The sequence below is a fragment of the Amborella trichopoda genome, chromosome 3 (genome assembly GCF_054954075.1).
Source record: "Amborella trichopoda isolate Santa Cruz 75 chromosome 3, AtrichopodaSantaCruz75HAP2 v2.0, whole genome shotgun sequence".
NCBI lineage: Eukaryota > Viridiplantae > Streptophyta > Magnoliopsida > Amborellales > Amborellaceae > Amborella > Amborella trichopoda.
The window spans coordinates 19,241,885-19,261,880 of NC_142338.1; the positions used below are offsets into that span (position 1 = coordinate 19,241,885).

The following is a 19,996-nucleotide window of genomic DNA, read 5'->3' on the forward strand; positions in this document are numbered from 1 at the left end:
CTTTCCTACTGTCAAAGATGGGAAATTTCCTGTCTCAATTGGTATACTCGAGCCACATTGTAGCTTTGAGAGTAAGTTTGGTGTATGGAGTCCCAAATCTTTGTTGTAGATTTAAGAAACAAAAAACCATGTTAATTGATGGTTGCATGGAATGTAATAACCAAGACATAATTGTCAGATTTTCAGTTTCCCAATTCTCATGTGAAGGATCTATTTTTTCGGGTTCAGTAATCTTACCATTAATATGCCCCAGCTTTCCTTTTCCACCAAGAATACTAGGGGCCTTAAAATACAATTAGAAGTCAACTAGGAGCCAATATTCAATTTCACAACAAAACGTTCCAGATATAGATCCCTTAAGTTTAATAAGAAAATTAAAAAATAGGAGGCATCTTGTTTTGTATCAACCGTCTTCTAATCCTTGATTCTATCATGGATCCTGCTATACGACTGAATTGATAGATGGGTCTGATGGTTATGTAAAAAATCCCAAATGACTCTTTTCTTTATTTTTCTATTGATTGGTTTTATCGTTAAACACTTTGAATATTTTTTATATTGCTTGTTCTTTTCATAAATTTAAATCTCTTTGTCATGCGAGTTGACTCAGGACAATAGTTATTAAGAAATTGATCAAGAGCCTATTCACCTATTTGAGTCATATTGGCTAAGAAGCTGATTTCCCAGTCAATCTGGTTGAGACGGTAGATGGCATATGTAATGTTATTATTATTATTATTATTTAAAGAGAGGGGTTATAGTAGGCATACCAAGTGTTGCCTATTCTAATGGACAAGGGAGTAAGTTTTTGTGGAGAAGAGATAGATAAGATCTGTTTTTTGAGAAATTCATTAGAGAATTTGGAATGGCAAAAGAGCACGAAATCATGTGGAGGAATTACTACATAGAGTAGATGGCATTGAATTTGATTCCAGGTGGTACCATTTGAAATGCCCTTGTCCCAAAGACAACATGCCTTAATGGGGTGCACCAGTGCAGACTTGAGATCAGTGCTTCAACTGCTATTCTGATAGTATTGGGGTGTTATGAAGGTTGTTGCTTTCTACAACAAGATTGCAATCGATGATGCAATTTTATGAGAAAGATAAACTGTCTAGTTGTACAAGGAACTTTCAAATATGTATTGATATGCGAGATGAAGTCTGAAGAATGGAATATCGATCATTTGTGAGCAATCTTGAGGTCTGGAGAAGTAAACTTTACTGGATGCTCCATGGGCTTATTTTATATCATTGTTTGATGAAGGAATAAAGCTTTAAGACTGTAAATCAAATACACTGTAGTTGAAATTTTACTTAATATGAGTCAAAAACATTTCAGATCATATTTTATGTCATTTAAACTCATGAGCATAACTTGGAACGAACTTAAGTGAAGTTGTTTTCACACAAGCTGAGTTATCCTGAATGGGTTTTTACTGACACAAATGTGTTTTTATTTTTAGAAACTTGAGCATGTCTTTCGGAGCTCTCCTGAATCTTAGTGAGTGAGCTCAAGACTTGGCCTTAAGGGTTCATGTGGGAGGCTAGGCTGGAATGTACTTGCTGATTTGGGCTTTAGGTTTTTTACCTTGTTGTTGGTTTCAGTGGCTGTTACATTTGCAATTTTCTTCGTACTTAGTGAATAATTAATGTCCTATTGGAAAAATAAGGTGGTTGGGACATCTTAACTACTCGTCTCTTATTTAAATAGAAGGTTAGTGAATAATTAATGTCCTATTGGAAAAATAAGCTGGTTGGGACATATCAGCTACTCGCCTCCTATTTAAATAGAAGGTTATTGCTACTGCTGTCTCTCATCCAAGTCTAATGGAGAGATGATACCCTCCTCCTTTGGGTTTGGTCAAACTTTGCTTTTGAATGCAAGCTGCTGGGCCACCTGGCATGGCAGTATCCTTCCAGACCAAACTCGATGTTAGTTTACTGGATCTCATTGACCAATTTTTTACTGCCTTATTTTGAAAAGCAATTGTCTTCTATATGTAATCATACCATTTTTTATTGAGGTTTTTTGTGCTGCATTTTCATTCACCCAATTCACATTTTATATTGACATTTTTCTTTCTTTTTTCCAATGAAATTTGTGTCGTTGTTTTCGGCATTCATTTTTCTCTGATTTTGTCACCAAACTTGGATGAGGTTGTATCCTAGCTGTACTAGTTGCAATCCTTATGAATCTTTGTTGTCAGTTTTGAGTTTTATGGTAAAGAATGTTGCTTTTGTTTTACATGATTGCCCCATTGAATTTTTGTAATTGCAGCCCTCACTCTGGGCAATTCAGTGGAGACAATATTAGGTTGGGATCTCGTGGAGACAGCTACTATGAGTATTTGCTTAAAGTTTGGCTTCAGCATGGAGAAAGTCGAGATAATGTGAAGTATTTGCATAGCATGTATGAAGATGCAATGAAGGGTGTTAGACACCTCCTTGTTCAGAGATCAGTTCCCAAGGGATTGGTTTTTGTAGGGGAGCTTCCTTCTGGATCAAAAGGGGCCTTCAGTCCTAAAATGGACCATCTGGTATGTGAGAATTTTATTGTTTATGGTTCCTTGCAATTCAGCTTGCTATTGAAACATTTTGCAGATCCTGGAAGGGAGGCTCATCCTCCCAATGATGGTAATCCCTTGGTGATCCATGGGCATTTCCTATTAAATATTCTGTGCTATTGTATGATTCTAGATGCCCTCACCCATGATCGTTTTACATATCTTATGAATTAATTTGCAAATCATGCTTCCAATAATGGTATCCACACAAACGTCACCAACCTTGAAGTTCTCTTTCTTCTTCATGACTATAATAGTTAATGATAATTCTTATTGCAAATAGGCCATGTATACGTAATATAGTTTTAGCCTTAGGTTTGTAGGATATATGTTTCTTTTTTGAGAATGTTAACTGTTTTTTTTTGAGAAAGGTTTGAGAATGTTAACTGTTTTCTTTTTAGAAAGGTTTGAGAATGTTAACTGTTATAGATAGTAAGGGGTACATACAGAGAGAAGAAGAGAAATGCTATTCCACAGACGGAAAGCAAACAAGACCCTTGTGAAAAGGGGGGTGAGAGACCCCGTAAAGCAGGAGCAGGGGAATTGGTAGTCGAAATAGCAAGGCTCTAAGAGGAGAAGGAGAAGAGAATAGACCCATCAGAGAGTTTCCTGCAGGAAAGAGATGGGTCTCCCCAATGAAGTTTCCCCCATTTCTCAATGCCACGGACATCATCCCTTTGGGGATGGAAGGAATTAACCACTGAGCACTTAAAAAGGTCCGCCATCCTGAGACACGGGTCAGGAGGTAAAGAGAGCAGCCAAAGGGAGGAAGAAAGGGGCGAGGGTGGATAAGGGGGGGAAAAGAGAGACGAAGGTGGGGAGGGGGAAGCCATAATGAGCATTTAATGTTTGTAGGATGTATGTTATGAGCTCTAATTACTGCATGTAGTGAACTTAAGATTCTGGGTGTATCAATACTAATCAGTAATTACTAAACACGCTGGCCCTTGAGGTCATATTTGAGCCTGTGTGTTTTGTTCAGAGGAAATTAGCAGGAAAAAAAATCTGATGCGATGTCTTATATCTTATGCATGTTGGTAGCATAAACCGTAGGGTTGATACTATAGCATAAGTACGAAATAACTAAGGCAAATTCCATAGTGGTTACTGACTTTACATGCAAAGTTTATGGCACTAAAGGCTAATGGTTGAGTTTGATTCTTCACTGGAGACATATAATATTACAATTATGTGATGCAAAATATATCTTCGCTACTTGGGTTAAAGCTGAAATAGAGATATGTGCTGTCCTGATGAGAGTGTTCTAGAGAGGGAGAGAGAATTGAGTGGGGTATCCTAGAAGAAAGCGATTGAAGCTGCAGAGAGAGAGAGATCCTAGAATAGAGAGATTGCAGAGGGCATCCTAGATGGATGCCGGAGCTGCAGAGAGAGAGAGAGAGAGAGAGAGAGAGAGAGAGAGGTGTTCTAATTAGCAAATTTTAATCGGGCAAAATACCAACCCTTTCAAATGGTAGATGAATGCCATTTACAGATTTATGCAGTCAAACTGACACTTGACATTGGGAAATTTGGGAACAATATGTACTTATCGAGGACCTTCTAAAAAGATATATATTTAATAAATGAAAATTTTATATCTTATTGTATGGATTAAACTTCTTTTGAATATACGCTTCTCAACTTACTGGTGCAGGCGTTTATTGGAATCCACAAGGGCAATGAACCCCTTTCCCTACATGCGTAACCTACTTCAGGGTGATTTGAATGGATTCCGTTCAAGGTTCTGCCTAAGTTAGCTCTTCAGATATGGGCCAATATAATGGTCTTGGATCTACTGGCTTGCATTTGACTACGATATATTGGATTTTTAAAAGCCAAGTTATAAAAAATAGTTTTCTTTGCACTATGAAGGATGGAACTCTTTTCTCATTAAACAGTTGACATACATGAAATTTTCTTCATATGTATGTGTTCAAAATGGCTTTCTTTGGACTATAAAATATAACTTGGACTTGAAACTAATCAGGACTAACTCCATTTCAATTCTTTCAAGTGAAAGGCTAGGCATAGCATTAGGATGTTTGTATCAGGGTCAAGAATGACTTGATTTAATTAATTTTTGGTAAGAGGGAGAAATGTTAATGATAACTTTTGTATGGAATTCAAGTTTTGGCAAAATGAGCTCATATATTTGCTTGCGTCTGAGGGGATTTTGTCTCTCCCCTTTTTCTATTCTTTTTTACCTTGTACATATTTTGTAACTGTAGTTGTATTTGGCATCCTTCCTGTATACTTATGAAAGTTGGTTCTACTCTTTTCAGTAATCTCCATTTTGTCTTCTGTTTTGCCTGATAGTTGCATTAGATACATTGAGCACAAAGAACAAATTTCTCTGTCTATGAAGCAAATAGCCAACCTCAGTTGAAGGCATAAAGTCAGTAATGTTCTTACTGATTCATTACCCAATAGCCCCTCATTTGAACGACTTCTTTGCCGTCTAATTCTAATACTTCTTATTTTCTACTTCTATTACGCGCTCCATCTCCTGCATTGCTTTTCCTCTCTGTTTCGAGATTCAGTTGGTCCTTCATTTATCAGTCCTGCAACTCTTGTCCTCTCCAGTTTGAGATTCAGTTGGTCCTTTCATTTATTACTCCACTCTTGTCATCCTTTGAGTTTTTGCTCATGAGCCCTCTCCCGCCTTCAAATATTCATGCAAGAAGAATTTCAACACAGGCATTATTTGGATACTAAAAATCTGCTTATTTGGGAGAATACCTATTGGTTATAAGTAAGATTTACAAGGTTAAACCTTTGTAGTTGGAGCTCTTAGCCATTGTGTGTCTCTTTTGGTACTAAAGGAGCACACCCATGCAGTGGTTTATAAAAACCATGATGGGACTGTTCACTGTGCTGTAACTAGGGGCTGGTTCAGCCAAGCTTTCGGTTCCTGACTGAAGAGCACACTTGATGGACTTGAACAATCTCTTCAAACTTAGATTTGGAAGTTCTGGAATGTGGTACTTTACCGAGGGTGGGGGGTAGTCAGAGGGTCATAAACTCCTCTTTGTATTTAGGCCATTATTATGTCCATGTTGTGAGTCCTCTGGTCTCAGTGTCATTGTACTTACTGATGTTTATGTTCTATATTCACCTTAAATGGACATTATTGGATCATTGTCAAGCGACAGTAATGGGGTAGGTATGTAGCTGGATCTAATTCCTCATGGAGAATATGCCTTTGGCTTTTGATATGAAGCACTCATTCAGTGGGGGAGACACACTTGCAGATGCATCATATAAAGGTGCTTGGTTGGTAGGCTTCTGTAACTGACTATCACAGACTCATTTTCTTTTTTTCTTTGGTAATTTGACTATTCCCTACTTGCTATGCCTCTTTGAGTCTTAATAATTCAGTTTGTGCAGTCTCAGTAGAAATCTTATGTGGTTTTGCTGATATGTAAGATCAACTCCATTTTACCATCTTTCTATACCATCGTGGACAAATTTTTGTTGGTGGCCTATGTAGCCTCAGATTGAGCAAGAGTTTTTAATACTAGCGACTCTAGCCTGTGCAGGAGATTCGACATATTTTTCTAGCCCGCAAAGGAGCAGAGTTTTGTGCCCAAGTTTAGTCTATGGCAATGTAGTTCCATGCATTTTCATCTTTGAGTTCTCTTGCCTAGCCTCAGGATGCATATCTCATTGTACCCACCTCTCCATAGAGATCATACTTGTTCTCTTCAAATAACTATGACAAGGTAATTCCTCCTTGAGAAGGCAAATCTTTTGATATGTTTGACACCTGAATGGCATCATTACTGTTCTTCATATTGCATCCTCAAAGGCGGTCGCAAAATTTGATTACCAAGTCATTGGATAGAGATTGACATAAATACATTGCAAACAATTTGGCATTTATCTTTATATGTTTCCCAGTTCACACTAATAAATATTTGTATTTCTGTTCCATAAACTACAAATGTCGGTTGGATTGTATCTTTGAGGGGCATTCTCATCTGTGTTACTTTGAGGTCCTTACGCATTGTCCTTAGAGTGCATAAAAATTCCTTCGAGGTCATTATACTCATAAATACATGTTTATAACAATTCTGATTACAATAATTTATGTCTATGGATTGGATTCTCTTCCAAATTAACACTAATGAGATCCCATTGCCATCCCTTGCATTTGCATGGCAAACAGCAGCTGAAATGTTGACTTAGAGGGGGCTTTCAGGATAAGTATGGGAGTTTGATATTCATTCCTTGTATTGTTATTGGCCATATTATTTTGTTTGTTTGGTAATAGAAGTCCAATCGACAGTAGCTATTTGCCTGTGCAATAGAAATTTAAATTAGTTTATACGCTCTTTTTGCAAATGTCTTTGTGGTAGTGCACCAATAGAGAATGTGGATTTTCTATTCGAACGCCTTTCTTCTCCAGAAGGTTTACTCTTTGTTCATTTGGCATTTGCTCATCAAGAAGAGTATTTACATCTGGGTTCTTCTCGATCGAAATCTTTCCACATGACCTGTGATGCTATCATGCATGATTCTGTTCGTATACAAGAATTGTTTCCTAGTACTGTCAAAATTTTCGGTACTTGATGCAAGATTGTTTTATGTACATAGTTATAGGGCTATCAAACATTATGCCTAACATTGAATTACACATCTTGTATTGGCGTACTGGTCATGGAGTGTCAAATGTGATCAATGGGTTCTTGATTTAGAAATTTGATTGCTGCTTTTGCAGGTTTGCTTTCTTCCAGGGACTCTTGCTCTTGGTGCTACAAAAGGCCGTACCAAGAAGAAAGCAGTGGAAGATAACATGATGACCATGGATGACTTCCAAAATTTGAAGCTTGCTGAAGAGCTGGCAAAGACATGTTATGAGATGTACTCTGTGACCTCTACTGGTCTTTCTCCGGAAATTGCTTACTTCCGGACAGAGGTGAGGAACTAAATTGATGACATTTTGGATATTAGACGTGTTATTACTGGTGAATATGACTTCCGTTGACGGTGACTGGGAAGTTTCACTTTTCTACTTCAAGCTTAGTTCTCTTTGTAGTGGAACTTGAAAAGTAATTTCTGCTTCTCACTTTTGAATCAGGGAAACACTGAAGATGGCCTTAGTGGTGGGAATAAAAGCTCAGAGTATGTGGACGATATTATTATCAAGCATCCTGATCGCCATAATCTTTTGCGCCCCGAAACTGTGGAATCTCTGTTTGTATTGCATCGCATTACAGAAGATCCAAAGTAAGATTAATATTTTCTGTTGGATTTGAATTTCTAAGAGCGCTCTCTCAAACCCTTTCTAACCGTTGCTATATGAAATATGAAAATGCTTGAGTAATATCAGTGCTGCTGACCTCAATTATACCTGATTTGGTCTCTCATACAATTTCATCTGACTCTTGAACAACTTTGATGAAGGTATCGTGAATGGGGTTGGCAGATTTTTCAGGCCTTTGAGAAGTACACGAAGGTTGAGTCTGGAGGATACAGTTCTTTGGACGATGTCACCACACTCCCCCCTTCTAAAAGAGACAAGATGGAAACCTTCTTCTTGGGGGAAACCTTAAAGTATTTGTACCTGTTGTTTGGGGAGAACAACATCCTGCCACTGGATAAGTTTGTTTTCAACACAGAGGCTCATCCTTTTCCAATTGACTGGACTAGTAAACAAGCATGATGTGGATATCTGAACCCTTCTTGAGTTTTGTAAAGGATATCGAGCATGAGGTGCCCTCAGGTTCTCTTGGTTTGAAGCAGAATCTGGTTGGTTTATTGGGCTATACTTGATTGTTCTTTATGCCCTGCCATGGAGGACGAGGCCTTGAGGGATAACAATAAAGGGAACATCCACTGACTGAAATATGCACTTTTTACTGAGCCCGTTTGTAGAAGTTATTACGGGAATGATATTAAAGCCCATTATCAGTGATATATTAGAAGGAGTTTTCTTATCAAGCTTGTTTGCAGAAGTTAGTAGTAGAACTGAGATTGAATTCCATTTCCTGTCACCATTGGGAACATTTGGTGGTCGGTTTTATTTTTTTTTTCTCTGCCCTTTACTGGATTTCTGGGTAATACAAATGATTGGATTTTTTTTGGTCTTGTAAGGTGTATGTGACAGAATAAGCAAGGAAAAGAAAATTTTCTTTTTGAGATATATATTGTTTTGGGAACGATTGATGGTTACAGTGTGATATTTAGTAATAAGCCACGATTTTTTTCCCTTTACTTTGTATCTTACAATTTTTCCAGACGCATGAACACCCAGCAGTGTGTATGAAAGCCTCTTGAGATCAATTAGCCCACATTGCTACATATTTTGAACTTCTCTTCAATAAGAAACAGATGATCCCCATCTCGGACCACGCCAATGTCATCAATTTCTGCATTCTCTTCATTGACCACTAATGTGGGGTTGTGACCCACAAACTTTTGCTCTGCAATGCACAAAGATATTCCTATAATGAATGGAGAAAATCAATTCCAAAAGACCGCTTGATTTATGTGAGTTGCTTTACTCATGCTTCAGGGGGCTTTGATGTTAGGTCATTTGTTTCGAATTTCATGATTATCTCTGTCCTCATCCAAAACTTGTTGAATTTATTGAAGGCTCAATTATGAAATATGGTCTAAATGGTACTTACTGCCAATCATGAGGAGTTCTTGTAGTGAATCAGGGAGGATGATCAACTTCCCTTGCTGCTGCTTTGACATTTCTTGACGTGGAGAATGCATGTGGATTGTGACTCTCTTGTTGATCCATCTCAGGGCTTCACTGTCAATGGGTCGGCTGCTGTTCTTGGGAGTGGAACATGATGCTGCCATGCCGAATAGAGGATCTGCATAACGGGTACCCTCTCTTCTCATTGGGTGTTTACTGTTCCTCATGTCATTTACACACTCTGTCTCCACTAAATCTCTGCTAGGATTACTTGGGTCACCTTTATTTTTTCCATAATGTTGCCATAGAATGGAAGTGTTGTTATGCCTCCTATTCTCTGTTAGGGTATTTGGCGTCTGATTATTAGCATCTGCTTTATTAGTATCTGCACCTCTTTCTAGAAGAAAATTAACATGAGCTGTTCTTTGTTGTCCGTCTGGTTTATGTTCTATGAGCTCTTCAACTGTATTTAAGTCATCATTTTTGGCAGCTAAGCACAGCGACTCCCCAACATCATCTGTTTCCGGTAGCAAAGCATTCCCTTCGAGAGTGTCTTTCCTATTTATGCAAGAAAGGGGTCCACCATCATGCCATTCTGGATCTGTTTGTAGGATGTCTGAGCATGTATTTTCTTGCTCTGTCAAATGCTGCAGCAGGGAAAAGAGAGTTTTGGCCTTATTTATGCCAGTTAGGAAAACTACAATATCAAATGTCCAGATTTCAGCTTCTAAATCCATAGTTTGTAATTACAGATTTTAATTCAGCTGGGGCCTGAAACGAAATTCTGGAATTCAGATAAAAAATTGGGCTAGCTTTAATTTCAAAAGAAACTTCCAAGCCTAGAAAGGGAATAACTGAAGTTTGCAATGTCAGCTGCTCTGTGGGATAAACTTTTGATGTCAGGTTCCCATAAATATCTTGTAAAATTATATGATCTGAAACTAAATGAAGAATAATGCTAGAAGTTGCTTCCTTTGCCAGATGGCAGTGAACATCTGTAAAAGATTTGTCCGGGTTCAGCGTATGGTATAACACAAACTCATTAATTTTGGATGTTATGCAACCCATGGGTTTTTGCCCAAGGGATTGATATGGCCAACGGATTGATAAAGTTTATCCAAGATCAAGTTTTTAATCCATACATAGATACGTTTTATACCTGAAAAAGATTGTTCATGCAACCCAAGGGTTGCATACGGCCAACGGATTGATAAATTTTAGCCAAGATCAAGTTTTGAATCCATACATGGATACGTTTTATACCTGAAAAAGATTGTTCATGATAATCTTCCCTTCTTCCTCATTTGCTTGAATAATATTCATGAGTGGAGTCCGGTTGAGCCGTAGGATTTGTGATAGCTCAGTGGTCCGGACAGTGAATGGCTGTGGTCTGCAGCACAAAACTCCAATCTCTCCAAACATTTCCCCTGAGAATGCCCTCCCATGAACCTAAATGGATCATTGGAAACATGATATGCTGGATTAATTGACCTACCCTAATGTTATGGAGTTTGTCTCACAGCCCAGAACTTTGCTATGTATCCGACACCCGTCTCCCAAAAACAAGGAAATAAAACATATATATTTGAACCTCTTGATCTTCTGTTAATTCTACTGTAATTGTTTATACATCACTAAAGAAAAAGGAATAGCTTGTACCTGATCAGTTCCATCCTTATATCCTGTCAATTCCTGAGATCAAAATCAAGATAGGTAAATAAGTGAAATATAAATTACTAAGGGCCTTCATCCAATATGAGATGGGATTTAGGAGTTTTGAATTGGGACTAACCACAGCTCCTGAAACAAGTATATAAAGATCTGTGGGAGCCTCGTTATGCAGTATCACATCTTCTTTGGGTGGGAAGTACTCAGCTTGCATTTCTGAAACCTTTCCATTGCAGTGGATTGTATTAGTGTTAGTGTAAACTTGGGCTTGTCGAGTTGAAAGATAGATGGATGGGTCTGAAAACCAGGAGAAATCTTACCAGTTGGAAGAGGAAGTCATGGGAAACTCCTTGAAAGAGATACACTTTTTCAGTAATAGGGATGAAGAGATATTGAGCTATGCTTGAACGGATAGCCTTGGGGAGATTGTTCAAGGTCTCTTGCTGTTTGAGTTCTTCAGTCTTGAACTTGACACATATGTGAGCCAACATCTGATCTTCTATGCGTGGGGGCAGTTGATTACGAGCCACAAAGTTGGTCACTGTATGGATTGTTTCCCTCTACAGCTTCCAAATATGGGCATGCCAGTCAGCGGTAAAAACATAGACACACAGAGGCATATAAGATACATATATTTACATATTTGGTCTCGCGTATACTGTAATATATATATATATATATATATATATATATATATGGAAGAGACTACGCAACGCTTATTGGTGAAATGCTACAGTGATTTCACTTATAGGCTCATCACCATCCAATAAAATTGGACGGCATGGATAAAACAACCATCACAGACCTAGCATGACAGTGGTGGTACTGTCACGGACATTGCTCCATTTGTTGCGGGTCCGTTCAATAAACCATCATGGACATAGCAAGTCCGTGTTGGCGTGAAACACTATTCATTTTCGCCTATAGGCATTTTTAAAATTTTTCTTATATATATATATATATTGGGTTGAGGCCCTAAACAATCAAAATAAGTCCCACATTTAAATAGTGTCAAAATATGTTGTTTTGGTATTGGAAATCTTTGTGATGACTTGAAAATTTATTTTCACATCTAATTATAAAATTTAAAGCTTAAAAAATAGTGTAGATCGAGTTGATTTGTGAACACTTGGAAAATCTTGAAAATTGACGGTCCAGAAAATACATTACAAGATGGACTATTTCTAAGACTTGAAATCTATTTCTTCTCATGTTCATATATCTTGAGGTTGAGATGATCAATTTGAGAATTTTTGACTATCGAAACAATCTCTTCTAATAATTATTGAGGAGCGCCTTAATTTTATTCATAGTTGTTGGAAATGTCTGGGAATCCGAATCGTTTTAGGAACCCGGATTGTGGAATCACGATCGGCTAGAAGATTCATGTCTTTGGAATTGTCGTCCGCACAATAGGAATCGCTCGCTAGGAACGACATTCCTAGTTTTTGAGAATCGTGTTTCGATCAAAATAGATCTAAGTTTCATCTACATATGGAATGGAAATTCTATCATCCTTGGAATTGAGATTCCCATCCCTGGAATCGACACTCCAGAATTCGGGATTCTAACACATTTGGAATCAAGTTTCTGAAGTATATGGATCAGAGATTCATGCAAGTTTGAGATCGAGATTTATAATAATATGGACTATGGACTGCATTTGACGACCCTTACCAAGAATCAAGATATCATTTTATGGAGAAGGAAACCATAAGCACATCTTGAGTCTCATCAACTTTAGAACCTATATTGGATGTCTCTTATTAGATGGCTTCTCAAAAATTAAAGTGAATGTGTTGACTATTGAACTTATGGTCATTATATACAAAAGACAAGTATTTCTAAATTGTTATTTTGATTTCATTATTATAAAAACAAAATAGGATTATGTCTACGCCATGGTTTTACTTTAATTTATGCGTTGTATTTACCAGTTATATTTTAAATTTAAAATAAAGGCCATCTATGGTGGCACAAGTAAAATAATGAAACCTTGCAACCACTAGAAGCATTTGAAGGAGGATTTCTACTCCAATTGTCGTGAAATCAAGATTTAATTCTTGTTGGAATCCAAATTCGATATATTTGGGAACGCCTACCTATAATTAATGGGTTCTAGTTTCTAAATATGTGTTGGATTGAGATTCCAAAATTAAGGAATCGAGTTTTCTTGGTTCCGATAAATGGTTTCTAAAGATTGTTGAATCAAGATTCTAAAATTAAGGAATCGAGTTTCCTTGGTTCCGAAAAATGGTTTCTAAAGAGGAGTTGAATCGAGATTCCGAAATTAAGGAATCAAGTTTCCTTCGTTTCAAAAAACTGTTTCCGTGGAGATTCCACAACAGAAATGCGGAAGGTTTCAGAACAGGAAAAGCGAGGTTGGTGGAGAGATTTCGATAACTCTGATTTGATTGTTTAGGGCATCACCCTTGTATCAACTTTTTCCATATAAATATATTCCTTATCTCTCAATTGTTGGATAGAGCTGCAGTCCTAGTTACTAGAGGAGTGGGCCGTTGCACATGTAAGATACATATATTTAATATAGGGTGCGGTTTGTATAGAGCCTAGGCTCTAAACAATCAAATTAGAGCCTACCTTCAAATAGTGTCGAGAAATGTGGTTTCAATATTGAAAATCATTGTGATAGCCTTAAAATATATTTTCATCTTTATGTATAAAGTCTAAAGCTTCAAAAATAGTGTAGATCGATTGATCTATGAAAACTTGAAAATCTTGAAAATTGATTGTCCAAAAATGCATTACAAAATACATTATTTTCAAACTTGAAATCCATTTTTTTATCATGTCCATGCATCTTGATGTCGAGATGATCAAATTGAGGATATTTGGGCATCAAAACAGCCTCTTCTAGTGAAATTTTTGAGGTAGGCTTTAATTTGATTGTTCAGAGCCTCGACTCTATATAAACTTTTCCCTTTAATATATTCCCACGCACATAGGTTTTCTCTACAGTTAGCAATTCCTCAAAATACAAAGACGAATATTAGATTGATTTGTGATGAGTGTAATTACAAAAATTTTGGTAAAAATAAAAGCTACTTTTAATTAATATCGTAATCATTAATTAGGATACATAGGTAATTTTACAAAAGCAGAATGACATTTTTCAAAGCTAGTGACCTGGAGCTTAACTAATACTATTTACCCAATATCTTGTATAAAAAATGCATTCATGTATTTTTTATAATCCAAACAAAGAAACACTAAAAATACTTCTCTCTGAGTATTTTTCACCTAGACGGGTGCAGTCTCGTGGGCATCCACCAAGGCAGGGTACTAGGTGGGCGCCTAGGGTCCCTAGGCGGCAGGCACCTAAGGACAACCTGTCTAGTTGGTCTGCACTTTTTGAATCAATGGGAAGTGTACAATATAGAGTGGGCTATTGGGCAGCTTTGTCCCTACAATTCATTCGTTGAGAGAGAGAGAGAGCGAGCAGCATTCTAGTTTTATATTCTGCTCTCTCTCTCTCTCTGGTATTTGGTACCATTGAAAAGATGACTTACAAAACTTCTGGTACGATTGGTGCCATGGACGATCAGGTTGGTCATGTTCCCGATGATATATGCTGTGAGTCCGAGGTTGAATAGCATGTAGAATATATCAAAGAGCATCTCTCTAGAATTCTCTGCGTGCAGGTCACCATATCCTGTTGTTGTGAGGGTTGTGATGGACCAGTACATAGCCGTAACATACCTGACCCATAGGCTTTCTTGCTTGAAATTTGGCCGCACTGCACCTATCCATGTTCTCGTGGGGTCTGGGTATTTCTGAGCTATTAGATAGTAGAAACACCCAGCACAATGGACTGCAAATAGAGTAACCTGTTCACTCAAATGAAGCATTGTCTTAACGACTTTTTTACTTTTTAGTAATTCAGTGGTACTTGAAAAGAAGAAATAAGAAATGGGTGGCCAATTGCTTACGGAAATGAGCTTTATGCATCGGGTCCAGAAATAGTTGAAGCGAATATCCTTCTCGAGCCTGAGGTAAGGTAAAAGCTAGCTTAGGTCTCTGATGTTCTTGGTTCTCCTTTCTATTTAACAGAATTTGAACTGAAGATTGGGGGAAGGGGAAATTCAAGGCGATACGGTGTTTTGAGAAATGAATTAGACCTTGCAAAGAGGGCACTGACTCTTCGAAGGCGCCACAGCCGAAGCATGTTAAGCACTTTGAAACCGATTCCTGGGTCATCATCTGTGAACAAGAGGCTGAATGGCTGAAAGGGCACGGTGGAGCAGACATCAAAGATAAACCAAGTTGATATGTACCTGCAAGATATTCACCCAGAGTCCCTATTATGAGTTGGATTTTCAAAGGATTAAAAGAACTTAAAGGATTTAGAGAGAGATAATAATTGAAGATTTTTAGCATCATTTGTACTTCATGGTACTCCCTGTAAGTAGAGAGGAAACAAGAAAACATGCTGGGAGAAAAAAGGGGGACAAGGGCAAGGACCTGGTAGCAATCTTTTTGGGATTGTCGATAAGAAGGTAAGATCGATGATCGAAATATGCAACAAAGAAGGTGAGAACGATGTCGATGGTAAAGAATCCATTGACTATGTTGTCGACTATAAACAGAGCATCCTGCTTGTATCTCAGGAAGGCAAACTCAAATGGGCAGATCCATGCTGAGTATATGACCAAAAAAATCAGGAAAATTTCCCACGCTCTGTAAAATGACAGGAAAAGCATAATATGAGTAATAAGAAATTTCTCGTTTTGCTCAATTGATCATCCCGGACGGAAAATGTTGCACGAAACCATGAAATGGTTAATATGATTACCTCTAGAGGTTGGGAAACAAAATAAATTACCTGTAACGTGGATTGAAAGGAGATATGATGGGTTTCCTGAGCTTTATTCTTTGATTGATCCTTGCCCCGAGAGAAGGCAGGAGCTCAGTGGATAAACTGTAATGAATGCCTTCAAACTGAGGCACGTCAGTATAAATGCATCTGAAGCAAGGTCTCACTCCAGGGAACGGCATTGAAATGCTTTTCAGGCAAACTTTCTTGGTTGGATGGAGGGAGAAACCTCCTGCGAATCGCTATAAATAGTGTGGAGAGTGAGTTAAGGTCCATTTCTCGTGAGTTTGATCTTTTCATAGGAGTTAGGTTGCAAAAGCGAGGATTAGCTGAAAGAAAAGCGAGGATTAGCTGAAAGAAAAAGAAAAAACGTAGGGGCCGAATAAAGGGGAGATGAGTATTGTGTTTGAATTGAGGCAGGAAAGGAAGTGGCAGACATTGAGGTTAGGTCCTGAAGTTGCAGAGGCTACTGCAAATTCATGTTGGAAGCTCCATTAAATAAATGGTGGCAGAGAGATATTTGGTTTTTACCAAGAGATGCTTCTCTCGTACCAATTTCTAACCAATTTCTATTGCCGACCAGACAGTTAGCTCTTTGGAAACCTTGGGGGTCCAAAAATAGTAGTCTATAGAGAGAGAGAGAGAGAGAGGCTCTTGATCGCTATGATTCATTTGAACAGGTCCAGTGAGAGAGAGAGAGCAGATTACATTTGGGACCATCCATTAGAGTGAAGTGATGTCCGTGCGGTTCATAGATCTAGCTAACCACGGCTAATGGTTAATGGCAATCAAATCATGACAAAGTGGGTGGTGGTGAGTGGGTCTTTCGGGCATGCATATGGATGTTCTCAGGATTCCTAACAAAAATCACTCCTTGTCAAAAGGTTTTGTTCTTTTCCAGGAGACCCACACACATACACACATATATATATATATATATATATATATATATATATATATATATGACTCCTTGATCTTAGCCGTCAGATTTGAGTAGATGGTTGAGATGGCTTGAGTCGCAATCTCATGAGCTTTATTGAGCATCGGATATTGATCCAACGGCTCAATGTTTTATTTTCAAGCTTTATTCTATAAATCATTTTCAACGAAATATGGGGCATATACACATTGGACGGAGGTGCACATGATAAATAATAATAATAATATTTTTTGTGATGAAAAATTACTAAAATACCCTATAACTTTCGAGGAAATTTTGGTCATTTATTTTTCATGAGATATATTTTTTATTTTTCTAGGTGCAGCTTAGGAAGCAGATGGGATACTCCAAATTTCAACTAAAAAAGTTATGTAGAAAAACATTAAAAATCAAATAGGTTTTGGCATGAAATTGTGACATGAGCAATCCTAGCCGTCGATTCACATCGAACGGCTGAAAAGTGGGGTAACATATAATTTATATGTAGTTGAGGTCACAAAAGGAAAAGGAAAAGGAGAACATTTATGTAAGGTTAAAACCCAAAACAAGGCGCACCTCAAAAATTCACTAGAAAAAATTATTTCGATGTCAAAAACCCTAAATCGATCATCTTGACCTGGAGATGTAAAAAAGAAAAAACAGATTTCAAGTTTGGAAATTGCGCATATTATAGTGCATTATCTTGGCTGTTAATTTTCGATATTTTTGTGTGTTTATAGATCTACTCGTTCTACATTATTTTTGAAGCTTAAAATTTTATAATTAGAGATGATAATACATTTTACACCTATCACAAATATTTTTGCTACTCAAAAATCATCTTTTTACACTATTTAGAGATGTGAGCCTCAACCTAATGCAAAACAATGATAAACCCTAGCTTTCCCTTGAGAGAATAGCCCTCTAGATAAACCCTATTGATTAACTTAATTATTTGGCGAGAAGAAAAAAAAAAAAAGAGAAACAAAAAATCATAGCATTACAATTGTCTTAAAAAAGAAATTAACATCTTATTGAGTAATGGTTGGTTAAATCGAAGTATCTTATTCACTAAAAGTTTGACTTACCCAAAAAAAAAAAAAAAAAACTGTCCAAATTTTACTATAGTAACTTAGATCGGTAACTAATTTGGATTCCAGCTCTAAAACTTTTTTTGACAAATTATTTTACCCCGGGGGGACAAATGCATGGTATGTTCCCACAATAGCATGCTATGCACGCTTCGTAATTGTCATATTGAAATTCTAGCTTCTTTTTTCCGAAGGGGAATTAGGGGAACATGGCCCAACTTTGGGTGCAACTAGTGTTCACAAAATTGAACCGGAATGGTTAACTGGACATAGAGTTGGGAGTGGTTAGAACTGGAACTGGACTAACTGGTTCGATGGATTTTTTTTTTTTAAAAAAAAGGATAAAAAACCCCCCAAAAAATTAAAAAAGAACAAGAAAAATTTAGATTAAGCGTATATTCCCTTATTACCTACATTTATCTTACAAATGTTTTTTCGAAATAATTTTTTACCAAAATTAATATGTGAATACTATAGAGATATGCAAAACAATTTATAATTTGACATTAATTTAATTGATGGAGTTACAAAGTCCATCTAACAATGGCTAGTTGTAATGAGAGTGGTAAGGGGGGTCAGGGTACTCTTGTGTTTTTCCTAAGTAAATATCAGAATCCAAGACAGTTATGTAAATATCAGAATCCAAGACAGTTATTTAAAAAGTAGGATCAAGGTTTTTTTTGATAATAAAAAAAGTTTGAAATTGTGATTGCCTCTGCCAACACAATTATAATCCCATTTCCATTACACAATTACAATCCCAATTCCATTATAACAACAATTACAATTACAATACCATTTCCATTATTACAAATATAACTATATCATGCACTTTGAAAAAAAAAATCGAAAAAAAAAAAAAAATGAAGCAAAAGTAAGTCCGTTATTATCATGAACTTACTTTTTTGTTCGTTAGAAAAAATTTAATATTTAAAAAAAAAAAATCGATTTTTTTGTCATATTCATCAAAAAGCATATTTTTATCATAAAAACATAATTTTATCAAAAAAAAAAAAGTTTTAGTAAGCAAAATAGAAAAATACTTCCCACATTCATCATAAAAAATAATTTTATTAACTTAATAATATTAAGTAAAATTAATTTTGTTTGAAAAATCGGTTTCTCAAAAACTCCTAAAATCGAGCAATAATTCAAGCAAAAACGACCGTCAATGTTCAGAAGATCGAACAAATCAATACAAAATCTTTGTAAAGGCTTCCATCTCGGTATTTTTTATATAATTGAAAACATCTCAGAAAATACAAACCTATGAAATTTTCATGACATCAAGTGAGAAATAAACTCATATAAATTTTTTTACTCAGGTATAAATCAACATAACTATTTTATATGACAGACGAAGTCTTGATGATCAAAATCCATAAATCAATTTGATAAAAAAGACCATTAAATTGATCCAAAATCTGTTTTTTGGATCGAACACACATTCTTCGAGCAACAAATTGAAACATGGATATAGTAACCAATTCGATTATGAATCAAAACCCTCAACTTTCATCAATAATTGTTAGCTATTGAATTTGAAATTAATGAAATGGCGGATCGAATTAGGGTTCTTCGAGCAGCTCGGACACAGGTTGTTCGCGCAAATTTTCGGGCTAAAATCAACCCCCTATATCTTGTTTGTTGAACAAATTGAAACAGGGATATGTTAACCAATTCAATTATGATTAAAAAAACTCTCAAATTTCATCAATAGTCGTTATCTATTGGAGAAGAAATTGGTGAAATGGCAGAAATGTCAGAAGGTTAGAAAATCGGCCACCTCAATCGACAAGAACTATTGTTTTTTTTATCTTTGATTTGAAATTTGTTGTTTTATAGACAATCAATAATGGTTTACAACACTAAAGCACCATAAAGGCCAAAAAATGGCCAGGAAATCGAATAAAAAAAAAGCACTACTGCAAATAACGAGCTTGGTTTTTTGTCAAAAACTACTGCAAATCGATTTGCTAGTTTTTTGTCAAAAACTATCGTTTTAATAGAAAACCAGTTTGGTTAGATCAAAACTAGCCGGCTAGACATAAATATGGCCAGTTCGACCCCTAACCTGCCAGTTTTGGTCCGGACATTTTATGGGGTGATAGCCTAGGTCTTTAGAACCCGAAACCACCCCTAACTGGACTCGGAACCCTAGCGGTTCCGAGCTAACCTGCCTGTTCCAATTCGAGCTGGCCGGTTTTTTTTAAGAGTGGGTGCTGCACATTGACCTATCCTAGGACTAATTCCGGGTCGATTTTAGCAA

The 19,996-nt window shown here is 36.8% G+C and overlaps 2 protein-coding genes and 1 long non-coding RNA gene across 10 annotated transcripts in view; 1 reads left to right on the top strand and 2 right to left on the bottom strand.

Annotated features, from left to right (window-relative positions):
• Positions 1–8,711, top strand: part of MNS3 (alpha-mannosidase 3) — a 29,867-nt gene extending 21,156 nt beyond the window's left edge. The window contains exons 3-6 of the mRNA XM_006845287.4: positions 2,281–2,539; positions 7,287–7,484; positions 7,647–7,795; positions 7,973–8,711. Coding sequence (XP_006845350.1) covers positions 2,281–2,539; positions 7,287–7,484; positions 7,647–7,795; positions 7,973–8,231 — 865 coding nt within the window. The 3' untranslated portion in view covers positions 8,232–8,711. The remainder of the gene's footprint in view (positions 1–2,280; positions 2,540–7,286; positions 7,485–7,646; positions 7,796–7,972) is intronic.
• On the bottom strand, positions 7,136–8,044 carry LOC148782796 (uncharacterized). The gene is made up of 2 exons (XR_016052269.1): positions 7,920–8,044; positions 7,136–7,760 (listed from the first exon to the last, which is right to left on the bottom strand). It is a non-coding gene; the product is annotated as an uncharacterized LOC148782796 (long non-coding RNA).
• Positions 8,686–16,631, bottom strand: LOC18435236 (potassium channel KAT3). 8 transcript variants are annotated; one of them, XM_088862243.1, is made up of 11 exons: positions 15,727–16,631; positions 15,366–15,581; positions 15,043–15,178; positions 14,834–14,891; positions 14,414–14,715; positions 11,204–11,443; positions 11,008–11,106; positions 10,875–10,907; positions 10,479–10,664; positions 9,199–9,862; positions 8,686–8,991 (listed from the first exon to the last, which is right to left on the bottom strand). In XM_088862243.1, the coding sequence occupies exons 1-11, from the start codon at positions 15,897–15,899 to the stop codon at positions 8,852–8,854; spliced, it is 2,247 nt and encodes a 748-aa protein (XP_088718369.1). In that variant the 5' UTR covers positions 15,900–16,631; the 3' UTR covers positions 8,686–8,851. The 8 variants fall into 8 exon arrangements, with proteins under 8 accessions (XP_088718369.1, XP_088718370.1, XP_006845349.1 ...); XM_088862244.1 differs by having other exon boundaries at positions 14,414–14,731; XM_006845286.4 differs by having other exon boundaries at positions 14,414–14,731; positions 15,023–15,178.
• Between the last annotated feature and the right edge of the window lie 3,365 nt (positions 16,632–19,996).

What these genes read in the sequence shown, in the direction of transcription:
- LOC18435236 (XM_006845286.4), bottom strand. Translation starts at nt 15,899, where the DNA reads ATGCCGTTCCCTGGAGTGAGACCTTGCTTCAGATGCATTTATACTGAC. An exon ending in ATGACTTCCTCTTCCAACTG is followed by an intron (nt 11,107 to 11,203) that starts GTAAGATTTCTC and finishes TGCAATGGAAAG; the next exon opens with GTTTCAGAAATGCAAGCTGA. An exon ending in TCATGAACAATCTTTTTCAG is followed by an intron (nt 9,863 to 10,478) that starts GTATAAAACGTA and finishes TCCCTGCTGCAG; the next exon opens with CATTTGACAGAGCAAGAAAA.